General features: G+C 48.4%; 1 protein-coding gene across 2 annotated transcripts in view; it reads right to left on the bottom strand.

Annotated features, from left to right (window-relative positions):
- SAMD4A (sterile alpha motif domain containing 4A) overlaps nt 1-16581 on the bottom strand; it is a 157053-nt gene extending 140472 nt beyond the window's left edge. For both annotated transcript variants that reach the window (XM_063118196.1, XM_063118195.1), the window contains exon 1: nt 16345-16581. In XM_063118196.1, coding sequence (XP_062974266.1) covers nt 16345-16540 — 196 coding nt within the window. In that variant the 5' untranslated portion in view covers nt 16541-16581. The remainder of the gene's footprint in view (nt 1-16344) is intronic.
- Between the last annotated feature and the right edge of the window lie 5281 nt (nt 16582-21862).

Below are 21862 nucleotides of genomic sequence, written 5' to 3' on the forward strand. Positions count from 1 at the left end.
AAAGTGGAAGGCAAAAGGAAGAGGGGCCGACCAAGGGCAAGATGGATGGATGATATTCTGGAGGTGACAGACTTGACCTTTGGGGAGCTAGGGGTGGTGACGGCCGACAGAAAGCTCTGGCGTGGGCTGGTCCATGAAGTCACGAAGAGTCAGAAGCGACTGAACGAATGAACAACAAATGTGTAGTGTGACCATTAAGCACAGAGCACAGGTTTTGGAGTGAGCACTGAATTCACTGCCTGCACCCCCTAATATCAGAGTCACCAGCCTCCATGGACTTAAACACAGGCCGGATCTACACTACTGCTTTAAAGCGCTTTATAACAGTTTTATAGAGCTTTAAAGCAGTTAAAGCGCTTTATAACTGTTATAAAGCGCTTTAAAGCAGTAGTGTAGATCCGGCCACAGTTTAGTGTTACATCTACAGCCCCTCCAACCATGGCAAGACACTAACCAGGCCTCCTAACCACGTTTTGCAAACTCACTTCCAACCTTGATTTCATACTTGAGTGAAGATGGGAACAACCCTGCTCAGCACCTCTGCCCGTGTAGGGAAGCCTCTTTACCTGTCAACCCCAGTTACCTAGGGAGGTTATGGGCTCTCCCACACTAGAGGCTTCAAGAGGCAGCTGGACAGCCATCTCTCAGGTGTGCTTTAAGGTGGATTCCTGCATTGAGCAGGGGGTTGGACTCGATGGCCTTATAGGCCCCTTCCAACTCTACTATTCTACGATTCTATGAACTGCTCCCAATTTGGCGTACTTCTACTTAAGACAATTATGGAAGAGATATTTTTTAAACACACACACACACACACACACACACAATCAGATCTGAAACATTTGGTCTTATAATCACAAGAGTTTATATAAGCATCCAGCAAATGCCTTCTCTCTTACAGCTGACAAGTCAGAGCTCTGGAATTTGGCATTGGTATATTCAGTGACCTAATCAATTATTATATAAAAAAGGAAGCAAATACAAAGTTCCCTCCTCCTGCCCTGGCACCCCCCCCCCCCAAAAGAGAGGCTTTTCTAGGCATCCTCACAAGAGGAGACCACAGCTTCCAGAAGCAAAAGAAATTATTGTGTTACAGTGGTGGAAAGCAGAGAAGAGTTACAGTTAATAATAATTATACTTAATAGGATTGTGATCTTTAATCAGCTTCTGTCAACCATGATTCCCCAAATGTTATTGGACTACAACCCCAATCATCCCTGACCATTGGCCATGTTTGTTGGGGATGATGGGACTTGTAAATACAACATCTGAGGAACCACGGTTGGGAAAGGCTAGACTGCATGAATGAATGTAAAATCCTTTCTAAATTGTCTGAAGAGGCCTCCCCTATTAAAAGACATAATTATGAAAACTTTAGATGCCTCTTAGAAGAGGCATTCTCCCTTCAACAGGCAGGATGGCACACCTCTTCTGTAGAAAAGCATGCCTCTTCTGGTGCCTGCTGAAATATATGTATGCATCATCTAAAAAGGACAAAAAAAGAAAAGAAAACATGCTATTTTTCTTCAACAAATGTACTCATATGGCAAATATAGTTGATTGAATCAATTGATTAAAGTTTTACAAAATATATATCTGGTGACAGTTCTAAAAGTCAGCCATTGTATAGCACTGGTCCTTAGTACCTGATTCACGGCTCTATTTCCACATCTCAGAAGGCTTTAGCTGTGAAAATATTATCATTAGCCTTTAACTTATATCACACCTTGCTGTATAATACACACGAGGACGGCTCACAAGAAATTCTTTCAAAACAAGTACACAACCGATATGAAAACAACAATCACTACAACCAACGCCAATTGGAATTAAGCACAGTATTAGCAGATTCAAAAGCCCTCTTTAGGAGTTCACTTCTGGATACGTAAAGAGGCCTCGATGAAGGTTGGCCTCTATGGGCTAGCTCTCCCCCCCCCCCCCTTCTATGATGCTGCATGTGCTGGCAATGCACTGAAACAGAAAAGTAATAAGCTAAATTTGAAGGGGCACCTTTATTAGGGGAGACATGATAGCACTCTTCAAATACTTGAAAGGTGGTCACACAGAAGAGGGCCAGGATCTCTTCACAATCATCCCAGAGTGCAGGACATGGAATAATGGGCTCAAGTGACAGGAAGCCAGATTCAGGCTGGACATCAGGAAAAGCTTCCTGACTGTTAGAGCAGTACGACAATGGAACCAATGACCTAGGGAGGTTGTTGGCTCTCCCACACTAGAGGCCTTCCAGAGGCAGCTGGACAACCATCTGACAGAGATGATTTAAGGTGGATTCCTGCCTTGAGCAAGGGGTTGGACTCGATGGCCTTAGAGGCCCCTTCCAAATCTACTATTCTCTGATCGCATCCAGGGTCCCCATAAGGTGCAGGTGCCCCTTCATACAAAGCCAACTGTATGAAGTGAGGGCGGGGGAGACCAGAGGTGTCAGGCTGGCTGGGGGATGCTGGGAGTGGCAGTCTGATACATCTGGAAAAAGACTGACATAAGTCACGGCGTAGACCTGCAGTTTCCCCAATGCTATCTTCTGGCCTTTCCCTCTACCAGAACTACCACAAATTGGTGTCTTCCAGCCCCATCAAGCTAGTCAGATGAGAAGGATATCATAGCCAATGGTACTCAAAGCCACCAAGAGCACAAGGAAAATCAATAGGGTCACGCTTTCCATCCATCCCTGAGAGAAGGCCACCCCGAGTAGTCTTCTTTCCTAAACCAGGCCAAAGGATAGACCGGGAAGTATCTATATAGCTAACTTCATCCGTAATAATAATAATGATGTATTTCTTACCCGCCTCTCCATTTTAATCTGGAGTTGGCCTACTACCATGCACAGAAACACCTTGCCCCCAAATAGAAGACCAGATGATAATTATTCAAATCAGCTGCGACTCCTAATTCTCCACCCTCAGAAAGGACCTTACTTCAGCTGCCTTGCAAGCTGCGTCACCCTCTCTTAACGAAGCAATTATAACCTACAAGACCCCCTTCCCTTAGCCCTGCTCTAGTTAATTTAATGAGCCAAGATGGACAACCGTCAAGCGCACAGGTGGTAGGTCCAAGGATTTTGTCCATGTCCTCAAAAAACAAAAAACAAAAAAACCCTGACTAGACACCAGGGTCAATTCTGAAATGTCTATGGTAGCCTTTGCCAACCTGGTGGCCCCTATTTGTGTTTGGACTTCAACTCCCATAATTCCCAGCCTATGGCCATGCGGGCTAGGAATTGTGGGAACTGGAGTCCAACACATCTGGAGAGCACCAGGGTGGGGAAGGTTGGACTTTGATGTCCAACTGGGAGAGCACCTTTGCTGAAAGCCACCTCGTGAGACGGTGGCCCAGGGGAGACGTGTCACAGGGACTTCCCTGCTTGCTTTCTTAGCTGCTACGCTCCCTCAGCTGAACAGAAACACACAGCTAGCAAAGTGCAAAGCACGGGGAGGCTGAAGCGCTGAGTAACGTGGCCTAAAAATAGAGCAAAATGTTCAGACTAATTATGATTTCAGTTACTCAGGCTGATTGCAAGGCGCGTAATGCAATTCTTGGCGGAAAAGGAATGTCAAATTCACCTTGGTGGACCACAAGGGAAAAAAACCCGTAGACTGAAAGACAGCAGTAATGGGGAGAGAAAGGCAAGGTAATCACCCATAGGGTGACCCTATGAAAAGAAGGACAGGGCTCCTGTATCTTTAACAGTTGCAAATAAAAGGGAATTTCAGCAGGGGTCCTTTGGATGCATGCAGCACCTGGTGAAATTCCCTCTTCATCACAACAGTTAAAGGTGCAGGAGCTATACTAGAGTGACCAGATTTAAAAGAGGGAAGGGCACCTGCAGCTTTAACTGTTGTGATGAAGTGGAAATTTCACCAGGTGCTGCATGCCTACAAATGACACCTGGTGAAATTCCCTCTTCATCACAACAGTTAAAGTTGCAGGTGCCCTTCCTTCTTTCAAATCTGGTCACTCTAGTATAGCTCCTGCAGATTTAACTGTGGTGATGAGGAGGGAATTTCACCAGGTTCTCCATATGTACAAATGACACCTGCTGAAATTCCCTTTTCAATACAACTATTAAAGATACAGGAGCCCTGTCCTCCTTTTCATAGGGTCACCCTATGAATCACCCACCCAGGATAACATGCAGAGGAGGAGGGTTATGTACGCCACCTTGGGTTCCTTGGAGGGAAAAAGGCAGGATATAAATGTAATAAATAAATAAATCCCACAGGACACCAGTGGTTAAACAACTCTAAGTCAGAAAGCAGTGGAGGCTGGTGGCTCCAATGTCAGTGGGGCAGTGAATCTGCTCCGGGTTTCAGTCAGGAGCTATCCAAGCAGAGTTCTGACTGGTTCTCACTGAAACCCACAACGGGTTCACCACCCCACTGGTCAGAAATTCTTCCAAATTTATTTATTTATTTATTACATTTTTATACCGTCCAATAGCTGAAGCTCTCTGGCCGGCTCACAAAAAATTTACTGCAGATCACCCGAAAATGTACCTTCTGCCCATCCCTGGCTTAAATAATTCCAAGCAATTTCTACAGGGATTCCCCCTCCCCCCCCCACAAGCAAGCATCCTTCTTCAAAATCCACCTTTTCCAGGAAAACGTTGACCTAACTTTTCCATCTTCATCCCCAGCTGAAATGAATGCCTAGTAAGTACATGGTCGGGCAATGAGCCATGTTCATTCCCTTGTCATCTCCTCGTCAGTTATATTTTTAACTTTTGTATATTTCTATTTATAGGTTTTAATCTTGTAAAGCCGCCTTGAGGCCCAGCATTGGGCAAAAGACAGGATACAAGTAAAATCATCATCATCGTCATCATCATCTCCACCTTTGTTGGGATCTAGTTTGCAAGCTCCTCAGGGCAGTGACCTCTTCCTGTTTTTGTTTGTTTATTCCACCACACTGATGGTGCTGAAGAAAGTAAAGTGCGTCGTAGAAGGACTGCTGACCAGCATATTTCTAGTACTGTTTGGCGCGAAAGCCTGAGGAGTGCTGAGCTGAAAACAACAGAATGAAATTTAACAGGGATAAATGCCAAGTTCTACATCTAGGAAAAAGAAACCAAAGGCACAGTTACAAGATGGGGGATACTTGGCTCAGCAATACTACAAACTAAAAGGATCTTGGAATTGTTGTAGACCACAAGCGGACTATGAGCCATCAGGGTGATGTGGCTGCAAAAAAAGCCAATGCTATTTTGGGCTGCATTAATAGAAGTATAGCTTCCAAATTGCATGAGGTTCTAGTTCCCCTCTATTTGGCACTGGTTAGGCCTTGAGTATTGTCCAGTTCTGGGCTCCACAATTCAAGAAGGACGCAGACAAGCTGGAGGGGTTTCAGAGCAGGGCAATGAGGATGATCAGGGGTCTGGAAACAAAGCCCTATGAGGAGAGACTGAAAGAACTGGGCCTGTTTAGCCTGGAGAAGAGAAGATGGAGGGGAGACATGATAGCACTCTTCAAATACTTCAAAGGTTGTCACACAGAGGAGGGCCAGGATCTCTTCTCGATCCTCCCAGAGTGCAGGACATGGACTAAGGGGCTCAAGTTAAAGGAAGCCAGATACCGGCTGGACATCAGGAAAAACTTCCTGACTGTTAGAGCAGTACGACAATGGAACCAGTGACCTAGGGAGGTCGTGGCCTCTCCCACACTAGAGGCCTTCAAGAGGCAGCTGGACAACCATCTGTCAGGGATGCTTTAAAGTGGATTCCTGCATTGAGCGGGGGGTTGGACTCAATGGCCTTATAGGCCCCTTCTAACTCTACGATTCTATGAGTTTGACAGATGCATTTCAAAATTTGGGGGTGGGGAGAGCTTGAAATCGACTTTCAACAAGCTAAGAATAAGGTAAAAAGTAACAGATGAGTGCAAAGCTGATGGGACAGGAGAGAAGAAAACCACTAGAAACTGCTTAGTATTTCTTTTACTAGGTTGAGAAATCTACAACGTCTCTCAAATGAGTGCTGGTAAGATTCCGTCCTGTCTTACGCTGTACCAGCTGCAAAGCTTGCCAGATGGCCTTGTACAACCCATTTCTTCCCAGCCTAGTCTGCCTCCCAGGGCTGTAGGGAATTGGGAAAGCCCCCTTGTAGGACTCCCTGAACTCCACAGCAGACGAGAAAGACACAAATGCAATAAATAAAAGAAGCCTTTACTTATCTCAGTAAGCCACTCCGAGGGGGGCTTTTGGCCTAAATGGCTCTACGCTGTAAATAAATGAACCTGTCCCTATGCCCTTAAAGAAGGGAGGTGGAAAAAGACTTGCAGGGAGCAGTCAATGCTGGACGAGGAACGCAAGAGGACAGCGCTAGGCAGGGGGCCGTGCACACCTTCCCCATAGGGCACGTGGGCTGTTTCCCACACACGCATTTGGCTCAAGTTTCCTAAGCTTGAGTGGAGTGCACTCAATGACCAGCAGCTAAATGTGAGGATCAAGTCCCATCGGCGACCGCTGCAATGGAGAAAGGTTCTGCAAGCATTAGCTCAGTGGTTCCAAACTGGTGGTCCACGGACCCCACCATTCACCATTCACTGTGGCACCATTCACATATTCACCATTCATTCTGGAGTCCACTGACGACGAATTCCTACCAGAAGTAAAATATAACATAGAATCATAGAAAAGCAGAGTTGGAAGGGGCCTACAAGGCCATTGAATCCAACCCCCTGCTCAATACAGGAATCCACCCTAAAGCATCCCTGACAGATGGTTGTCCAGCTGCCTCTTGAAGGCCTCTAGTGTAGGAGAGCCCACAACCTCCCTAGGTAACTGATTCCATTGTCGTACTGCTCTAACAGTCAGGAAGTTTTTCCTGATGTCCAGATGGAATCTGGCTTCCTTTAACTTGAGCCCGTTATTCCGTGTCCTGAGCCCGTTATTCCGTGTCCTGAGCACATCACTGAGTACCTGCATGATTTAGCGACTAGCTTCAAAGATTCCTTCCCTGCATCTAATCCTGAAAACTCATGGAGAAGGAATCCTTTTGAATGTGGTAATGTGCAACTAACAACTCTATCTGCGGAAGAGCAAGACGCGCTTGTTGACGTGACTTGTGATGGTTCATTGAAATCATTTTTCAAAGAAAATAGACTGGACCAATTCTGGGTGAAGGTTTTTCCTGATTATAAGAAGCTAGGTGAAAAAGCTTTAAAACATCTAGTTCCCTTTTCTTTCACATATCTTTCTGAACAAACATTTTGGACATTTTGTTATATGAAGAACAAGCATAGAAATCGGCTCGATGTTGATCCAGATTTGAGATTAAAAATAGGAAATATTGAACCGGATGTGGGAGGGACTGTTCGGGACAAAAAGAGGCATGATTTCTCCCATCACATTTAGGTTTAGTAGCTGCTGGACATGTCATAATTTGTTCAATTGTAAACTAGACGTTAGTAAAATTGAATTCATCTTTATATTCCTAAATAAATCATTGCCATTTTTGCGTGGTAATATCACAAATATCACAAATTTTATGGTCTGTTTTTTAGTATACCTAAAATCCTTTGCTTATTAGGGGCTACCCCTTATTTTCTCCAAAAAATTGCTTTGCACAGGTAACTACCATAGAGATAACATTTTTTTCAAAAGGAGGGGGTCCATGGCTTGGCATTTGAAAAACAAGGGGTCTGCAGTACTTAGCTAATTGGGAACCACTGCTTTATCTTGTTGGGCTAAGCAGCTAAAATGTGCTGTTGACCTGACCTCCACTTCCCCTGGGTCCTCTGATGCAAAAAAAGGCACGCTTCCCACTTCACAACAGGGTGTAAAAGCTGCTTCCTTGTATCCTCAAAGACCAGTGCAAAGCAACCCGTCCCCTGCCTCTTACCTGAGCTCAGGGACCCTGAGGAGGAAAGCGGCAAGTTTTTCACTTCATGCCGGTCTTTGGGGAGAGTCCAGAGTGTCTCCTACCTGGCCCAAAGTGGAAGATCCAGCCTCCCACCCTCAGTGATGCACAGAGACATGAGAAGAGGGGCATCTCACATCACGTGGGCAGCAGCAAGGACAGGATTCTGTGTCAGTGACAGCATTTGTTCATAAATTCAAACCACCCTTAATATTTTGGCCACTAAGCATGAAAGCAAGAAACACCCCCTGGCCTATGAAATATCAAGAACATCCAACATGAACAGGAGTTTAACAAGTGGCATATTATAATATCAATATTATTATTTCTTACATTTATATTCCACTTTTTTCCCTTCATAAGGAACCCAAAGCATACATAATCCTCCTCCTCTCCATTTTATCCTCACAACAACAACCCTGTGAGGTAGGTTGGGCTGAGAGTCTGTGATTGGTCCAAAGTCACCCAGGCCATAGCTAGACCTAAGGTTTATCCCTGGATTATCCAGGGGTCAGACCTGTTCATCTAGGTGACACACAGGGGATCCAGTGCTCAGGCAGGGGCGAACCCTGGATGATCCCAGGATAAACCTTAGGTCTAGCTGTGGCCCCAGTGGGTTTCCATGGCCAAGTGGGGATTAGAACCCGGATCTTCTGACTCCCAGTCCAACACTCTAGCTACTACACCACACTGCCTCTCAAAGGTCTATGCCGCAAGCAGCAACTCTGGAAGTAAATTTTCACAAATGGGCAGATGCAACAAGGTACGCCGCTGAATAGTAGCACAGCAGGGGAAGAGGGCAGAAAGAAAGAATCAACTCCCACAATATTGGATTGATTTAAAACAGATTAGTCTATAGCATCTATAAAGTGAATGCAATACCAACCTGTCTCAAATTACGAGAACCCAATGGAGTCGTCCCAGGAAGCTGATTGGTGGGAGATTCAGGTCAAATAAAAGGAAGGGCTCCTTCACACAGCACATAGTTAAACTATGGAATTCACCACCACAAGATGTAGTGATGGCCACCAATTTGGATGGCTTTCAAAGGGGGTTGGATTAACTCCTGGAGGCGAAGGCTATCCATGGCTGCTAGCCCTGCTGGTTATGTGCTGCCTCCAGTATCCGAGGCAGTAAGCCTATGTGCACCAGTTGCTGGGGAACATGGGCGGGAGGGTGCTGTTGCACCATGTCCTGCTTTGTTTGTCCTTGGTTGACAGCTGGTTGGCCACTGTGGGAACAGAGTGCTGGACTAGATGTACCCTTGGTCTGATCCAGCATCAGGGCTCTTCTGATGTTCTTATGTCCTGTGGCACCTTAAGCTACTAACAAATCTAATGTAGCAGAAGTTTTCGTGGGCTAGATCCCACATCAAATACATGCTTTATCTTCAGTCAGTAACTTATATAATAGTGTGTGTGTGTGTGTGTGTGTGTGTGTATTTCTAATAAAGTAGAGGTGTGTGCAGGTATACACACACACACATACACTAATAAAGCAATTGGCAAAACAAGGATAAGACAAAGGTTAACAGTCTGATAAAATCTAAAGAATATACATGTATTCCCGTACATTCACTACTTTAGTAGAAATAATGAATGTCCAGTAAACCACCCAGAGAACTTCAGATAATGGGCAGTATAGAAGTGTAATAAAATAAATAAATACATAAAGATTCTGAGGTTGGTGGCATTACTCCAATTCAGCTCAGAATCCAATATAAACTTCTCCTGTTGACCTACAAAGCTTTTCACAGTCTAGCTCCTTCCTATCTCTCCTCTCTCCTCTCACACTATCGCCCCGCTCATGCTCTTCGCTCCTCTGATGCCATGTTTCTCACCTGCCCAAGGGTCTCTACTTCCCTTGCTTGGCTTCGTCCATTTTCTTCTGCTGCCCCTTATGTCTGGAACGCGCTTCCAGAACATTTGTGAACTACAAGTTCAATCGCAGTTTTTAAAGCTCAGCTAAAAACTTTTCTTTTTTCTAAAGCTTTTAAAACTTGATTTTGATCTTACTTTTATACTGTTAGTTTTACTCTACCCTGTGCCTGTTTGGTGCATTCTCTTCCCCTTCTTATTGTTTTATTATGATTCTATTAGAATGTAAGCCTATGCGGCAGGGTTTTGCTATTTTATTGTTTTATTCTGTACAGCACCGTGTACACTGATGGCGCTATATAAATAAATAAATAAATAATAACTCAGGGATCCAGGATCTGCCGCATGGCATCGCTATTTAGTAGCATTGTCTATTAATGTACTATCTGTACAGACAGAAGCAAGGAGGGTGGATATCGTTACAGGAGGCCCAGCGATGCAAAAGATAGACATGACTCAGGCAGCGTCAGATGCAATCAAGATCCGGTGAAAAGGGTAAAAGAACCAAGCAGAGTGGGTGTGACCCACTCTCAGCTGGTAATAAACTGAGAAAGCAAAAATAAATAGCTCGGATCAAACACACAAAGGCGGGACAAATATTCCCTCTCTTAGCAAACCAGACTTTAACCATCCCCCCAAACTTGCCCAGGAATGCCAACGGTCTATTTTTATGCTTCACTCTACTACAATGCATGTTTACTTAGACGTAAGTCTCCCTCAGCTCTCTGGGACTTATTTCCAGGTAGGTGTGCAATTGGATTGCAGCCTTAGCCAGTAGTCTACCATACACTATGTACCAGCAATGCTCATAATGCATAACCAAAGACTGGGGAAAGTTCACGCGTGAGAAGGGAGTGTGCAATTCTATGCACCAAAACTCTCAGCTGCGGTTAAGAGATTGCCAGCTTTATGTATCAACCAGCCCAGAAAAATAGTGAACCTTGAAGGCTGTTTCACCCTCCTCCTCCTCTCCCTGCCCCCGATTCCTGCGCCTTTACTCCAAGTTATTTATTCTTAAACCGGGCTTACCTAACTGCACAAGATTAGATCATTTCCAAACGTTTTGTGCAACGTGGAGGCGCTCACGAAACACACTCGGCCACGCTGCTCTTCGTACAGACTATATAAGGAAATACCCAATTCTCACCCGAGTTTCCCCAGCGCAACCACTGCCTTGGAATGGAGCCCTGGGCTGCTTTTCCTAAAGACAGATTTCAGCGTAGGCTTCAAGGCCTCACAATATTCATCTGGAGGCGACCGTCAAATGGCCCCAGTGACAGCTGTCAAGAGATCTTGCAGGCTCAGTGTTCTAATAGGAACTGGAAGGACACCCAATTTTCTTTCCTCTGGGTAAACACTGGGGTCTATATGCAAGATCCTGTTGCAGGCAGGACTCAAGCATTCCGGCTCCTGCAAACCGGGGGGCCGACCCACACATTTCCGGAACTCATCAACGAGCCATGTGCAAGGCCCAGGAGTGTGTGTGTAAACATTTCTTCCACAACTATCATCATAATCATCATCATCATTTATATAGCACTATCTATGTACATGGTGCTGCACATAGTAAAAGAATAAAACAGCAACACCCTGCCGCATAGGCTTATGTTCTAACAAAACCATAACGAAACATTAAGAAAGGGAAAGGAATGCACCAAACAGGCGCAGAAGACAATAAAACGAACAGTATAAAAGTAAGATCGAAATCAAGTTCTAAAAGCTTTAGAAAAAAGAAAAGTTTTCAACTGAGCTTTAAAAACTGTAATTGTTTCAAACCGCTTTCTTCTCTTTTTAAAACAGAAAATGAAGGGGATGGGGAAGGGGGGAAAAGGGGGAGTTTTTATTCTGCAAATGACATCCAGCCAAAATATCTACAGGCGTACTACAACCTCCCATTCACAAGGAACAGCCGAGGGAAATTCTTCCAGAAAGCTCGCTGAGTATAAACACAGGCCCCATAACACATCTCGCTCGTACGCTTCGGTTGGCACACTGGTCAACTGACCGCCCATTCAAATGCTCCAAGATCTCTGTGTAGGAAACCGCTAAGCTTTTTAAAAAATGTTTCATGATGTGAGCAAGGGCGGCAGCAGCAGCAAGGGCACATCGGCTCCTGCTACTCTTGTAGCAATTTGGGGCAAACCTAGCAGAGGAAGTGCCTCACATTGGCTCCGTGCTCTAAGTAAGGAAGTCGGAGGAATCCGTCACGAAATCAAGTGAGTTTGGATCACTGTGAATCCGACCCGCAAATTCCACAGTGGACCGGCATTTCCAGAGTTGCAAGGATTCTGCAGACTTACAGACCAGTTTTTTAAATACTTTCTGGAATTTTACGCAAATTTGGTCATAGAAGAAATACATCACACACACACACACACACACACACACACACCATCAGCTGAAAATGCATTTTCCTGCCAGAGGCTAAAGCATGAAATGCACATTGGAGGGGGAGTTGCGCTTTTTCGCTAGTGCAAATTTACGCAAATTTGAGAAATGGGACAAAATGCAATCACGAAATGCAGAGGGAACAGACTTTAGAGAATCTGTACATCCCTAGTTCTGCCTGCAGGCCATTTTCAAATAATCATCGGCAGCAAAGAATACAACTCCCATCAGCCCCAGCCAGCATGGCCAATGGTCAGTGATGATGGGAGTTGCGTAGAAAATCGATTTCTTTGTCAAGAGTGGTGCCATAACGTAGGGGTGGGAAACCTTGGGCCCAGAGGCCCAAAGCAGGCCCTCCTGCGGTCCCAATCTAGCCCTCTGGTGTTCTGCAGAGGGCCACGCCCTCTTCCCTGACCCTCTTGTTTCTCAAGGATTTGGCTACATAGCCGTCATAATTCAGAACCCGAGTGCCCTACTACTATTTATAACGCTTAGCATTCAAAGTGCTTCACGCTGTTGCACTCCTCACAATACCCCTGTAAGATAGGATATTATTATTATCCCCATATTGCAGGAAAGTGCTGAGGCTTAGAGAGAGGCGAGCTACAGCCAACAGCAAAAAAATAAATAAAAATGTTTTGAACTTAGCCCTTCCCAATTTGCAACTCAGGCCAGATAAACACCAAGCAGGATATAGCACTATGAAAGTGGTATGAAAGCGGTATAAGGCATGCGTCAGTGGGCCCCAACAGTTGTCAGTGCACTTCAATACTGCTATAAAGCAGTCGTGTGGCTCCTTGAGAAACTGCAACACAGTGAACAGTCCTGTTTGCTTATTTATTACATTTATATCTCAACTTTCCTCCAAGGAGCCGAAGGCAGCATACGTATGATTAGGGGAGAATAGGGCTTCTGTATCTTTAAAAGTTGTAAAGAAAAGGGAATTTCATCAGGTTTCAATTGTATGCATGCAGCACCTGGAGAAATTCCCTCTTCATCGCAAAAGTTAAAGCTGCAGGAGCCCTGCCCTCTTTTATATCTGGTCACTCTAGTATAGCTCCTGCAGCTTTAACTGCTGTGATGAAGAGGGAATTTCTCCAGGTGCTGCATGCATACAAATGACCCCTGCTGAAATCCCCTTTTCAATACAACTGTTAAAGATACAGGAGCCCTGTCCTCCTTTCCTTAGCGTCGCCCTACATACGAGCCTCTTCTCCATGTTATCCTCACAACAACTGTATGAGGTAGGATTGGCTGAGAGGCAGTGACTGGCCCAAAGTGTCACCCAGTGAGTTCCATGGCCGAGTGGGGTCTAGAAGCCAAATGTCCCGAGTCACAGTCCAACACTCTAACCACTGCCTCCCACTGTCTGTGGGTTAGGGTTGATTTACATTGTTACCTAGGGAGGTGGTGGGCTCTCCCACACTAGAGGCCTTCAAGAGGCAGCTGGACAACCATCTGTCAGGGATGCTTTAGGGTGGATTCCTGCACTGAGTGGGGGGTTGGACTAGATGGCCTTAGAGGTCCCTTCTAACTCTGCTATTCTATGACTCTATGCACCCTTGGCCACCGTGTAGACTATGTGATAGATTCTAAGGTCCGTACATGTGTACAACCCACAGATGGCTGGAAACATGCTATCCTTCGGCTGTTTTTAAAAGAAAATGGATGGATGGTTTGCACAAGGGAGCAGATATTCTTAGACAGCGAGGATTGTTAGCCAAGGATTCCACTTGACATTGTACAGCAGTCTTCCTCAACCTGGTGCACTAGCAACTTCACTTGGGTGCCAAAGCAGAGATGCAGGCACTTTTGCATTTTTAATCATCAGCATCACAATTATTCCGTTAGTCAATCACCGGCATCACATCAAAAAACTATACAGAAAACCTTCAGAAACTGGGCCTACCAAAATACATCCACACCAACATCCAGAAAACAGTCATACTCAAAACATGCTCAATAGTCGGGAAATTCCTGAATCAGTAAAAGACAGCATGACTTGGCAAAGCCCGTTATGTCTGTTCAGAAAAAAAACTGCCATGAACTAGAAAAGACAGATAATAACACCATCTTTAAACCTTCGCCTCCACCTGGAGACTCTGCAGCATTTTGCATTCTGAGTACTCAGTGCCAATAAAACACCCTGTCTTGGAGTAATGACCTGGTTCACACATGACAAGCCGGAGTATGGTTTGTGTAGTAGCTGTCGTTGAACTGTGACCTGTTGTTGAATTGTGGGCTGTTGGGTTGTGTGATCCCAGCTGTGCTAACAAACCATGGCTTGTTGACCACAAACAACCCACGGTTCATAATGACTTTGCTTGGTGCTAAAAGGATAACAATGCTAGTGCCAGGCGAGCCTTCCTTGAAAGGGAATTCTACAGAGGGGGAGTCACCACCGAGTAGGCTCTGTCTCTCCGGCTGCCACCTGCCTTACTTCAGATGGATACTCCCAAGTGAGTGAGTACAGAACTGCAGCCTCAGTCTTTTAGCCACTGTGCTACATCAGCATTTCATTTGCAAGTCTGGATGTATCCATATCAGCCTTCCCCAACCTGGTGCCCTCCAGATGTGTAGGACTACAACTCCCCTGCTGGCTGGGAATTATGGAATTTGTAGCCCAACACATCTGGAAGACACCAATTTGGGAAAGACTGGTCTATATTATGTGGAGAGGCACAGATACCTAAATCTGTGTAGTTTTCACTGAGTAAGTATGCCCATTAATGCAGGTGTTCCTCTGCATTATTTCCTTCAGGGGTTGGGGGTGAACACATTGACCTGTCTAGGCAAAGCTACATGATGGGTGGGTTTATATGATTGTGCGGTGAAGCCCCTAGTTCAAATCTTACCTTGGCCACACACCCAATAATGTAACCTTCTGCAAGAAACCTTTCATGAACCTGTTGCCTTCCAGATGTATACCTAGCTGAAGGATTCTGGGAATTGTAATCCAACACATCTGGAGAGCACCACAAGACTAGGGAAGGATGACATACATACGTGAAGAAACACCTGGAATGTGCCACATGAACGTCAAGACTTACTAAATATTTCTCAGCCTCAGATTCATGCTCATCTTTACACGCTGACCCCATACAATAAAGAGACATGTAAAAAATCCTTATGCACCAGCACCAAACTTTCTGGCACCTGGGAGTTCCTTTGCTTTAACACCTAAATGGGACAGTCCAGATGTTGTCGGGCTTCCAACTCCCATCAACCCCAGCCAGCAATGGACAGGGATGATGGGAGTTGTAATCCAGCAACATCTGGATGGACACAGCTCCCCACAGCTTGTACACAATACATGCATGAGTATTTCTTCCTCGTTTCCATCATGCCTCTAGGTTACCACCTGACCAGGCCAGGAAGTTACTCCTTGCAAATTATCAACACCTGTATACCTTTTATTCCAGCCTTCCCTCCTGCAATCTGTTGCCCTCCAGATGTCTTGCACTACCACGCCCAAATTTCCGGACTACTGACTATATTGGCTGGGCTGATGGGAGTTGAAATCCAAAACATCTGGTGGGCACCAGGTTGAGGAAGTCTGCTTTATTCAGCATTTTCCGTCACACTGCAATGCCATGCGCAACACGGGACACTTTTGCTCAAAATATTCCCAATGAGAGTTTTTGTGAAAGAGAAGGACCTTCCCTGAACTGTGAGTTGTGTGTGTGTGTGTGTGTATCCAGCCCCTGCTCCCCAAAAAGGGGAAAGAATGATCTAACAGCCTGCACAAGTTAACATTCGGCTTCTTCTGCATGCTGCTCAAAGGCAAGGAGCCACACTGCCCAAAAGAAGCTGAGGAAATCCAGACTCTACGTGACCTGACTTACTTATTTGACAGGAAGTTGCCAGGGAGGGAGGAAAAAGAATTTTACAATCATTCATGCTACCACCGTTACACTGAAGCTTTCACTGCATGAGCTTGCGGCAAAGAAACAGACATATAAAACCCAGAGTTGCTTTCAGCTGTTGTCGTTATGGGTTTGGGGGAGAGGGAGGGGGAGGGGGAGGGGGAGGGGGAGGAGTGGGGGGGGGAAGCAAAGCAGTTTGATTTCAAGGTGCCCAAACCCGCCTCTGAGTTCACATCATCCTCTGTAGCCATCAGAGAACAATGTAGCATTCAAAATGGATTGGATGCACCAAAGGGGAGGGGTGGAGGAATGGAGAGAGAAGACAGAAGAAGAAACTTACCAGGACTGTTGGCTTCATTCTCCAGAACGTGCAGTTCTGTGCAGTCAGCCAGGGAGTGCTCAAGGCAGAGCTGAAGGAAGCGGGCTTGACTCCGGCTCACCCGTTTCAGCAAAGACAGAAGAGCAACAGTCTGTTCACACTCGTTCCAGCCTTTGAACCAACCTGCCAGCACTCCGACCTGGTCTCGAAACATCATGGTTGGCGCGTGTGAAAGTGCACGTGTGTGTGTGTGTGTGTGTGTGTAATATTGGGAAGAGAGAAAAAAGACGTGTAGATATATTTTCTGCAAAAAATATGGGGGAAACCTTCTAAAAGTCCTCTTTCTCTTCAACTACCCCGTCTGGTTTCTCAAGTCTACTTTTACGACCGTGTTGTTACTGCAGAAATGAGACAGATTTTGGGGGGGGCGCGGATCTTGAGGCTCCGGGGGGGGGGCTCTTCCTTCCACACACTTTCGCTCTTCAGGCCAAAACGCCTTCTTAATTCCTCCAAAAGATGATGATCCACAGCAGATAGAGAAAACAGATACGACGCGTGGTTTTGGCGTATAGGACTTATGGAGCTATTGATTTCACAGCAAGGCACAGCAATGTGTGAAGATGGTGCGAAGGGACGCGTGAGTGTGTGAGATCGCCGGTTTTCCTCTCTCCGTCTTCGCTCCTTTCCCCAGTCTGGTTATTTTAGCCAAGTGCTGTCTTTGGCTCTCTCCTTCCTCGGGCAGAGTTCTGGACCAGCCACAGACGCAGCGGCATTCCTCGCTGAGGCGGGGGAAAAAGAGAAGCATTCACAACTGTTGGGGGGAGGGAGAGAGAGAGAGAGAGAGAGAGAGAGAGAGAAAGAATTTTTTTTTGCCGTGATGGTAACGGTGACACACTTTGCGAGGCAACGCTATGATTCAGCATGACAGAAATCTCAGCTCACTTCCTAATATGACAGAGGGAAATTTGGGATCAGCGAGCACTGGGAGGGGGCAGCTGGGAGAAAGGGTGAGGGTGGGTGTTTTTTAAAAAAAGAACACCCCCTCCCTTTCCACCCCCAAGAAATAGCAGGTCAGGGAAAGGGGAGGAGGAGGAGGAGGAGGAGCAGGGACAGACAGTGAGACACTAAAAATGCAGGCCACACACAGACAAGAGAGAGAGAGAGAGGGAGTGATAGAGAGGTGTGGGCTTTGCATTGAGAGGTTAAGAAGAAACCTTCCCTCCTACACAGTGCAGAGGAGGAAACTCCCCTGTTGCTTATTGTATATTCTAAGCAGATTCTTTGAGGACAGGAATGTACCTGGAGAGAAAGAGAGAGAGAGGGGGGGGAGAGGAGAGACTGCAACTGATCATTCATGCACAGGAGGAGGATGGTGGGTGGGAAGAGAAGGGGGGGGGAACCTTAACACTGCGGCTACAGACAGCTAGTGCAAGCCAGCCCGAAGTCTGAGGCTTTCGTCCTCCTTCCCCTCCACAAGGAAGCCAAAGAGAACCGCTGCAGCTCCATCTAGAGAATCTAAGCATCTCCTCACCAACCAGCACCCGTTGGATTTAGGCCCCAAGGAGGCAAGTGCTGGCAGCACAAGTGGGAGACAAAAATAAACTCTCCCAGGCGCACCCCCCCCCCCGTTCCTTCCCCAAGATCACAGTTCAGCAGCAAAGGAGGAGGAGGAGGGGAGTCCAGGCTTTTTCAGGCTGCTAAAAATTAAAGGACAACACACACACACACACACACACACACACACACACACACACACACACACACACAGAGCCCCCTCCCCCTCCTTGAATCAGCTGTTCGCGCCCACAGGCTGCCTGCGCGCACAACTCACACATGTTCACAGCTCTTTCCAAGGTGGCTTCTATTTCCTCGCTTGAGTTTTCGCCAAACTAAACCCTCCTTTTCCCCAACGACTGCAAAGCCCCACAGCCCAGCCTTCCCCCAACTGGGCGCCCCGCAGATGTGTCGGGCTACACTAGCAAAGGCGGGTGGGGTGGGTGGGTTGTGGGAGTTGTAGTCCCCACACATCTGGAGGGCCCCAGGTGGCCGCGACAGCCGAAGCAGCGCTTTACAACCGAAGCTCGGGTAGGGTGGGTGGCCGGGGGTTCCGCAAAGCAGACCAGTTTGCGGGGGGGGGGGGGGAAGAGCAACTCGGATCGATTGCAAAAAAGAAGTAGCGGCGTCTGTGAAGGGGACGGGCGGGGTGGGGAGGGGAGGGTCCGCTCAAGCCGGCTTCCTCGGGGCCGGAATACAGCCGCTTCCAGGGTCTCAGAAAGAGTCGCCACCGCGGTTGGCGAAGCGGGTCAAGAGTGGACGGGGGGGGGGTTCCTGGGACGGGGGGGGTCCCGGGACAAGGGGGGGAGGGGGTCCCGGGACGGGGGGGGGAACCCGAGCGAAGTTGGAACCCCGGGACTCGCCCGGTCCCTCCGGGGCAAGGGGCGAGCTGCTGGAGAAACGCGGCGCCCCCGGGGACCCCTTTGATCCCCTCCCCTCCGCCTCCCGCTCGCCCCGCTGTCCTGCCGCGTCGGGGAAGCGCGGCTCTTGCCCCCGCCGCCGATTCCCGGGCAAGGGGCGTCGGGGAAGAGGAGGACGAGGAGGAGGAGAGGGGCTTCGCCGCCGCCGCCCTGGCCCGCGCGCCCACCTGGCTGCTGCGGAGCGTGGCGCCCTGGCTCCGGCCGCCCCTTCACTGGAGAGCCGCTGCTGGCGTTGGAGGCGGCGGTGGTGGCGTTGGAGGCGGCGGCGGCGCCTGGCGGTGCCCGGGCCGGGCCATGGCGAGCCCGCGCGCCCCGCGCAGGCGGTCCCGGCTGGCTGGCTGCGGTGCCGCGCGCCGTCGGGCTGGCGCGTCCGTCCCCGGCGGCGGCTGAGGCGCGAGTGAGCCGCGCGCCCCGCCGCGCCGCGCTCCCCGCCGCAGGCAGCAGCAGCAGCAGCAGCAGCAGCAGCCGGCTAGCCGCTCGCCCAGCCCATGACGTCAGGGCCTCGGCAGCGGCTCAGGCGCGGCGCAACGCCCCCTCCCCCGAGGAGCGCGCGGGGGGCGCCGCCGCCGCCGCGCATTCCTCCGCCGCCGCTGACTCAGCCCCAGGCCGGGCCGGGGCTCCGGCGGGGCGCGCGATGGGCTGCAGGGGCGGAGCTTCCCCGGGCTCGTCGCGCGCTCCAAGAAACAAAGTGGCGGCTTGTTGCGCTTCGGCGCTGCGAGTTGCAAAGGCGGCGGCGGCCGCCCGCCCCCTCCCCCCCTCCGCCTCTGAGCCCCCCCCGAAGGACGCCCCCAGGTGGGTCCCGCGCGGGGCATCGGGGCGCCCGGCCCTGTCTTTCTCCCCCCCTCCGCTCCTCCCCTCCGCCTCTGAGCCCCCCCGAAGGACGCCCAAAGGTGGGTCCCGCGCGGGGCATCGGGGCGCCCGGCCGCGTCTTTCTTCCCCCCTCCCCTCCCCCCCCGCAGCCTCTGAGCCCCCCCGGAAGGACGCCCCCAAGTGGGTACCGCGCAGGGCATCAGGGCGCCCGGCCGCGTCTCTATCCACCAACCCACCCCACGCTTGCGCCACGCCGGCGAAAAGTTGCGCGTGCCAAACAAGACGGCGCTTTTTGCCCTCTCTCCCCCCGCCCCAACCTGCCTTTGGACGAGCGAGGCATGCGTGTGTGGAGGGGTGTGTGCAAGAAACCTCCCCCCATCGCTGGAGTGCCCCCCCCCTCGACGCTGCTGCATTGCAGATCGAGGCGTTGCGCGCCCGAAGAAATCCGCGCGCGCCCCACACGCCCCGACGCGCATCGAAGGTGCACTCTCTCTCTCCTTCCCCCCCCCCCCGTCCCACCGTGGTCTTCGCCATGCAGTGGACACCTGCATCAGGTGTGCGGCGGAGGTGCTGTTGAGCCCTCCCTCTTCAACATAGAATAGCAGAGTTGGAAGGGCCTACAAGGCCATCGAGTCCAACCCACTGCTCAATGCAGGAATCCACCCTAAAGCATCCCTGACAGATGCTTGTCCAGCTGCCTCTTGAAGGCCTCTAGTGTGGGAGAGCCCACAACCTCCCTAGGGAACTGGTTCCATTGTCGTACTGCTCTAACAGTCAGGAAGTTTTTCCTGATGTCCAGCTGAACCATCTTGAAGGGTGGGAGGGAGAGAAGGTACTGAAGACTTGCTGTGTAATATCTAGTTGCTGTGTAATAATCTGGTTGAACTTTTATATTGTATTTTATAGTATATTATTATTATTATTATTATTATTATTATTATTATTTATATAGCACCATCAGTGTACATGGTGCTGTACAGAGTAAAACAGTAAATAGCAAGACCCTGCCGCATAGGCTTACAATCTAATAAAATCCTAGTAAAACAATAAGGAGGGGAAGAGAATGCAAACAGGTACAGGGTAGGGTAAGCAGGCACAGGGTAGGGTAAAACTAACAGTAGAAAGTAACAGTAGAAGTCTGCACAACATCAAGTTTTAAAAGCTTTAGGAAAAAGAAAAGTTTTTAGTTGAGCTTTAAAAGCTGCGATTGAACTTGTAGTTCTCAAATGTTCTGGAAGAGCGTTCCAGGCGTAAGGGGCAGCAGAAGAGAATGGACGGAGCCATACTGTTGTTTTATACTTTGAATGTCTTGAATTTTTGTGAACTGCCCAGAGAGCTCCGGTTATTGGGCGGTATAGAAATGTAATAAATAAATAAATAAATAAACCGACCAGTTTCCCCCAACCTGGTGCCCTCCAGGTGGCTGGGAATGATGGGGATTGCAGTCCAATACATCTGGACTACAGCAGGTCTGGGGAGGCTGCTTTGGATCACACCAGAAAGGCCTGTTGGAAGCAATTGGCTCCCGTTACAGAGAATGGGCTGGTTCAGACAACACGCTAAACCAGGCTGCTTCATCACAAAATTTTGTGGTGAAGCAGCCTGGTTCAGCGTGTTGTCTGAACCAGGCCAGTTCAGATCTCCAGGTTCAGTCTCTGCAAAGCGTCTCTTCTCTAACCCCTCCGCTCTCGCTAGCTGTGATCAGTGTCACATTCTAAAGCGAGGGAGAGAGATTCCCAGGCCAGTAAAGGAAAACTTTCCCCAGCCCTTAAGAACCCTAACATTTTTGTAGCCCAGAATATCCCTTACTCTGTCAGTCAGAGTGACAGGCCCCTTTCACACTAACCAAGATAGCAGAACTCATTGCACTACCAAACTTGGCTTTAAAGCTGAGCCCCTGGTAAACAGGAAAATAAAAACGCTCTGTTGATCTTGTGGCCTGGTCCTTCTTTCTCTGGCACATCCATTTAGCGCCACTTGTTCTTGCGCGTGTCCATGTTCCCCACCACCTTGTGCAGAAATAGATGTAAAGAAATAAATAAAGGCACCTGTGATATGTGGCATCGTTTGCTAATGTTCTCTGCGTAGGACAAACAAGCCACACCCTACACAAAACAGTGGGTTGGATTCGACATCAGGGATATCAATGTTCAGAAACCAGCGGTGGGACATTTAATAATAATAATAATAATAATAATAATAATAATAATTTATTTCTTACCCGCCTCTCCACTTGGATCGAGGCGGGGAACAGT

The sequence above is a fragment of the Elgaria multicarinata genome, chromosome 2 (assembly GCF_023053635.1).
Source record: "Elgaria multicarinata webbii isolate HBS135686 ecotype San Diego chromosome 2, rElgMul1.1.pri, whole genome shotgun sequence".
Classification (NCBI taxonomy): Eukaryota; Metazoa; Chordata; class Lepidosauria; order Squamata; family Anguidae; genus Elgaria; species Elgaria multicarinata.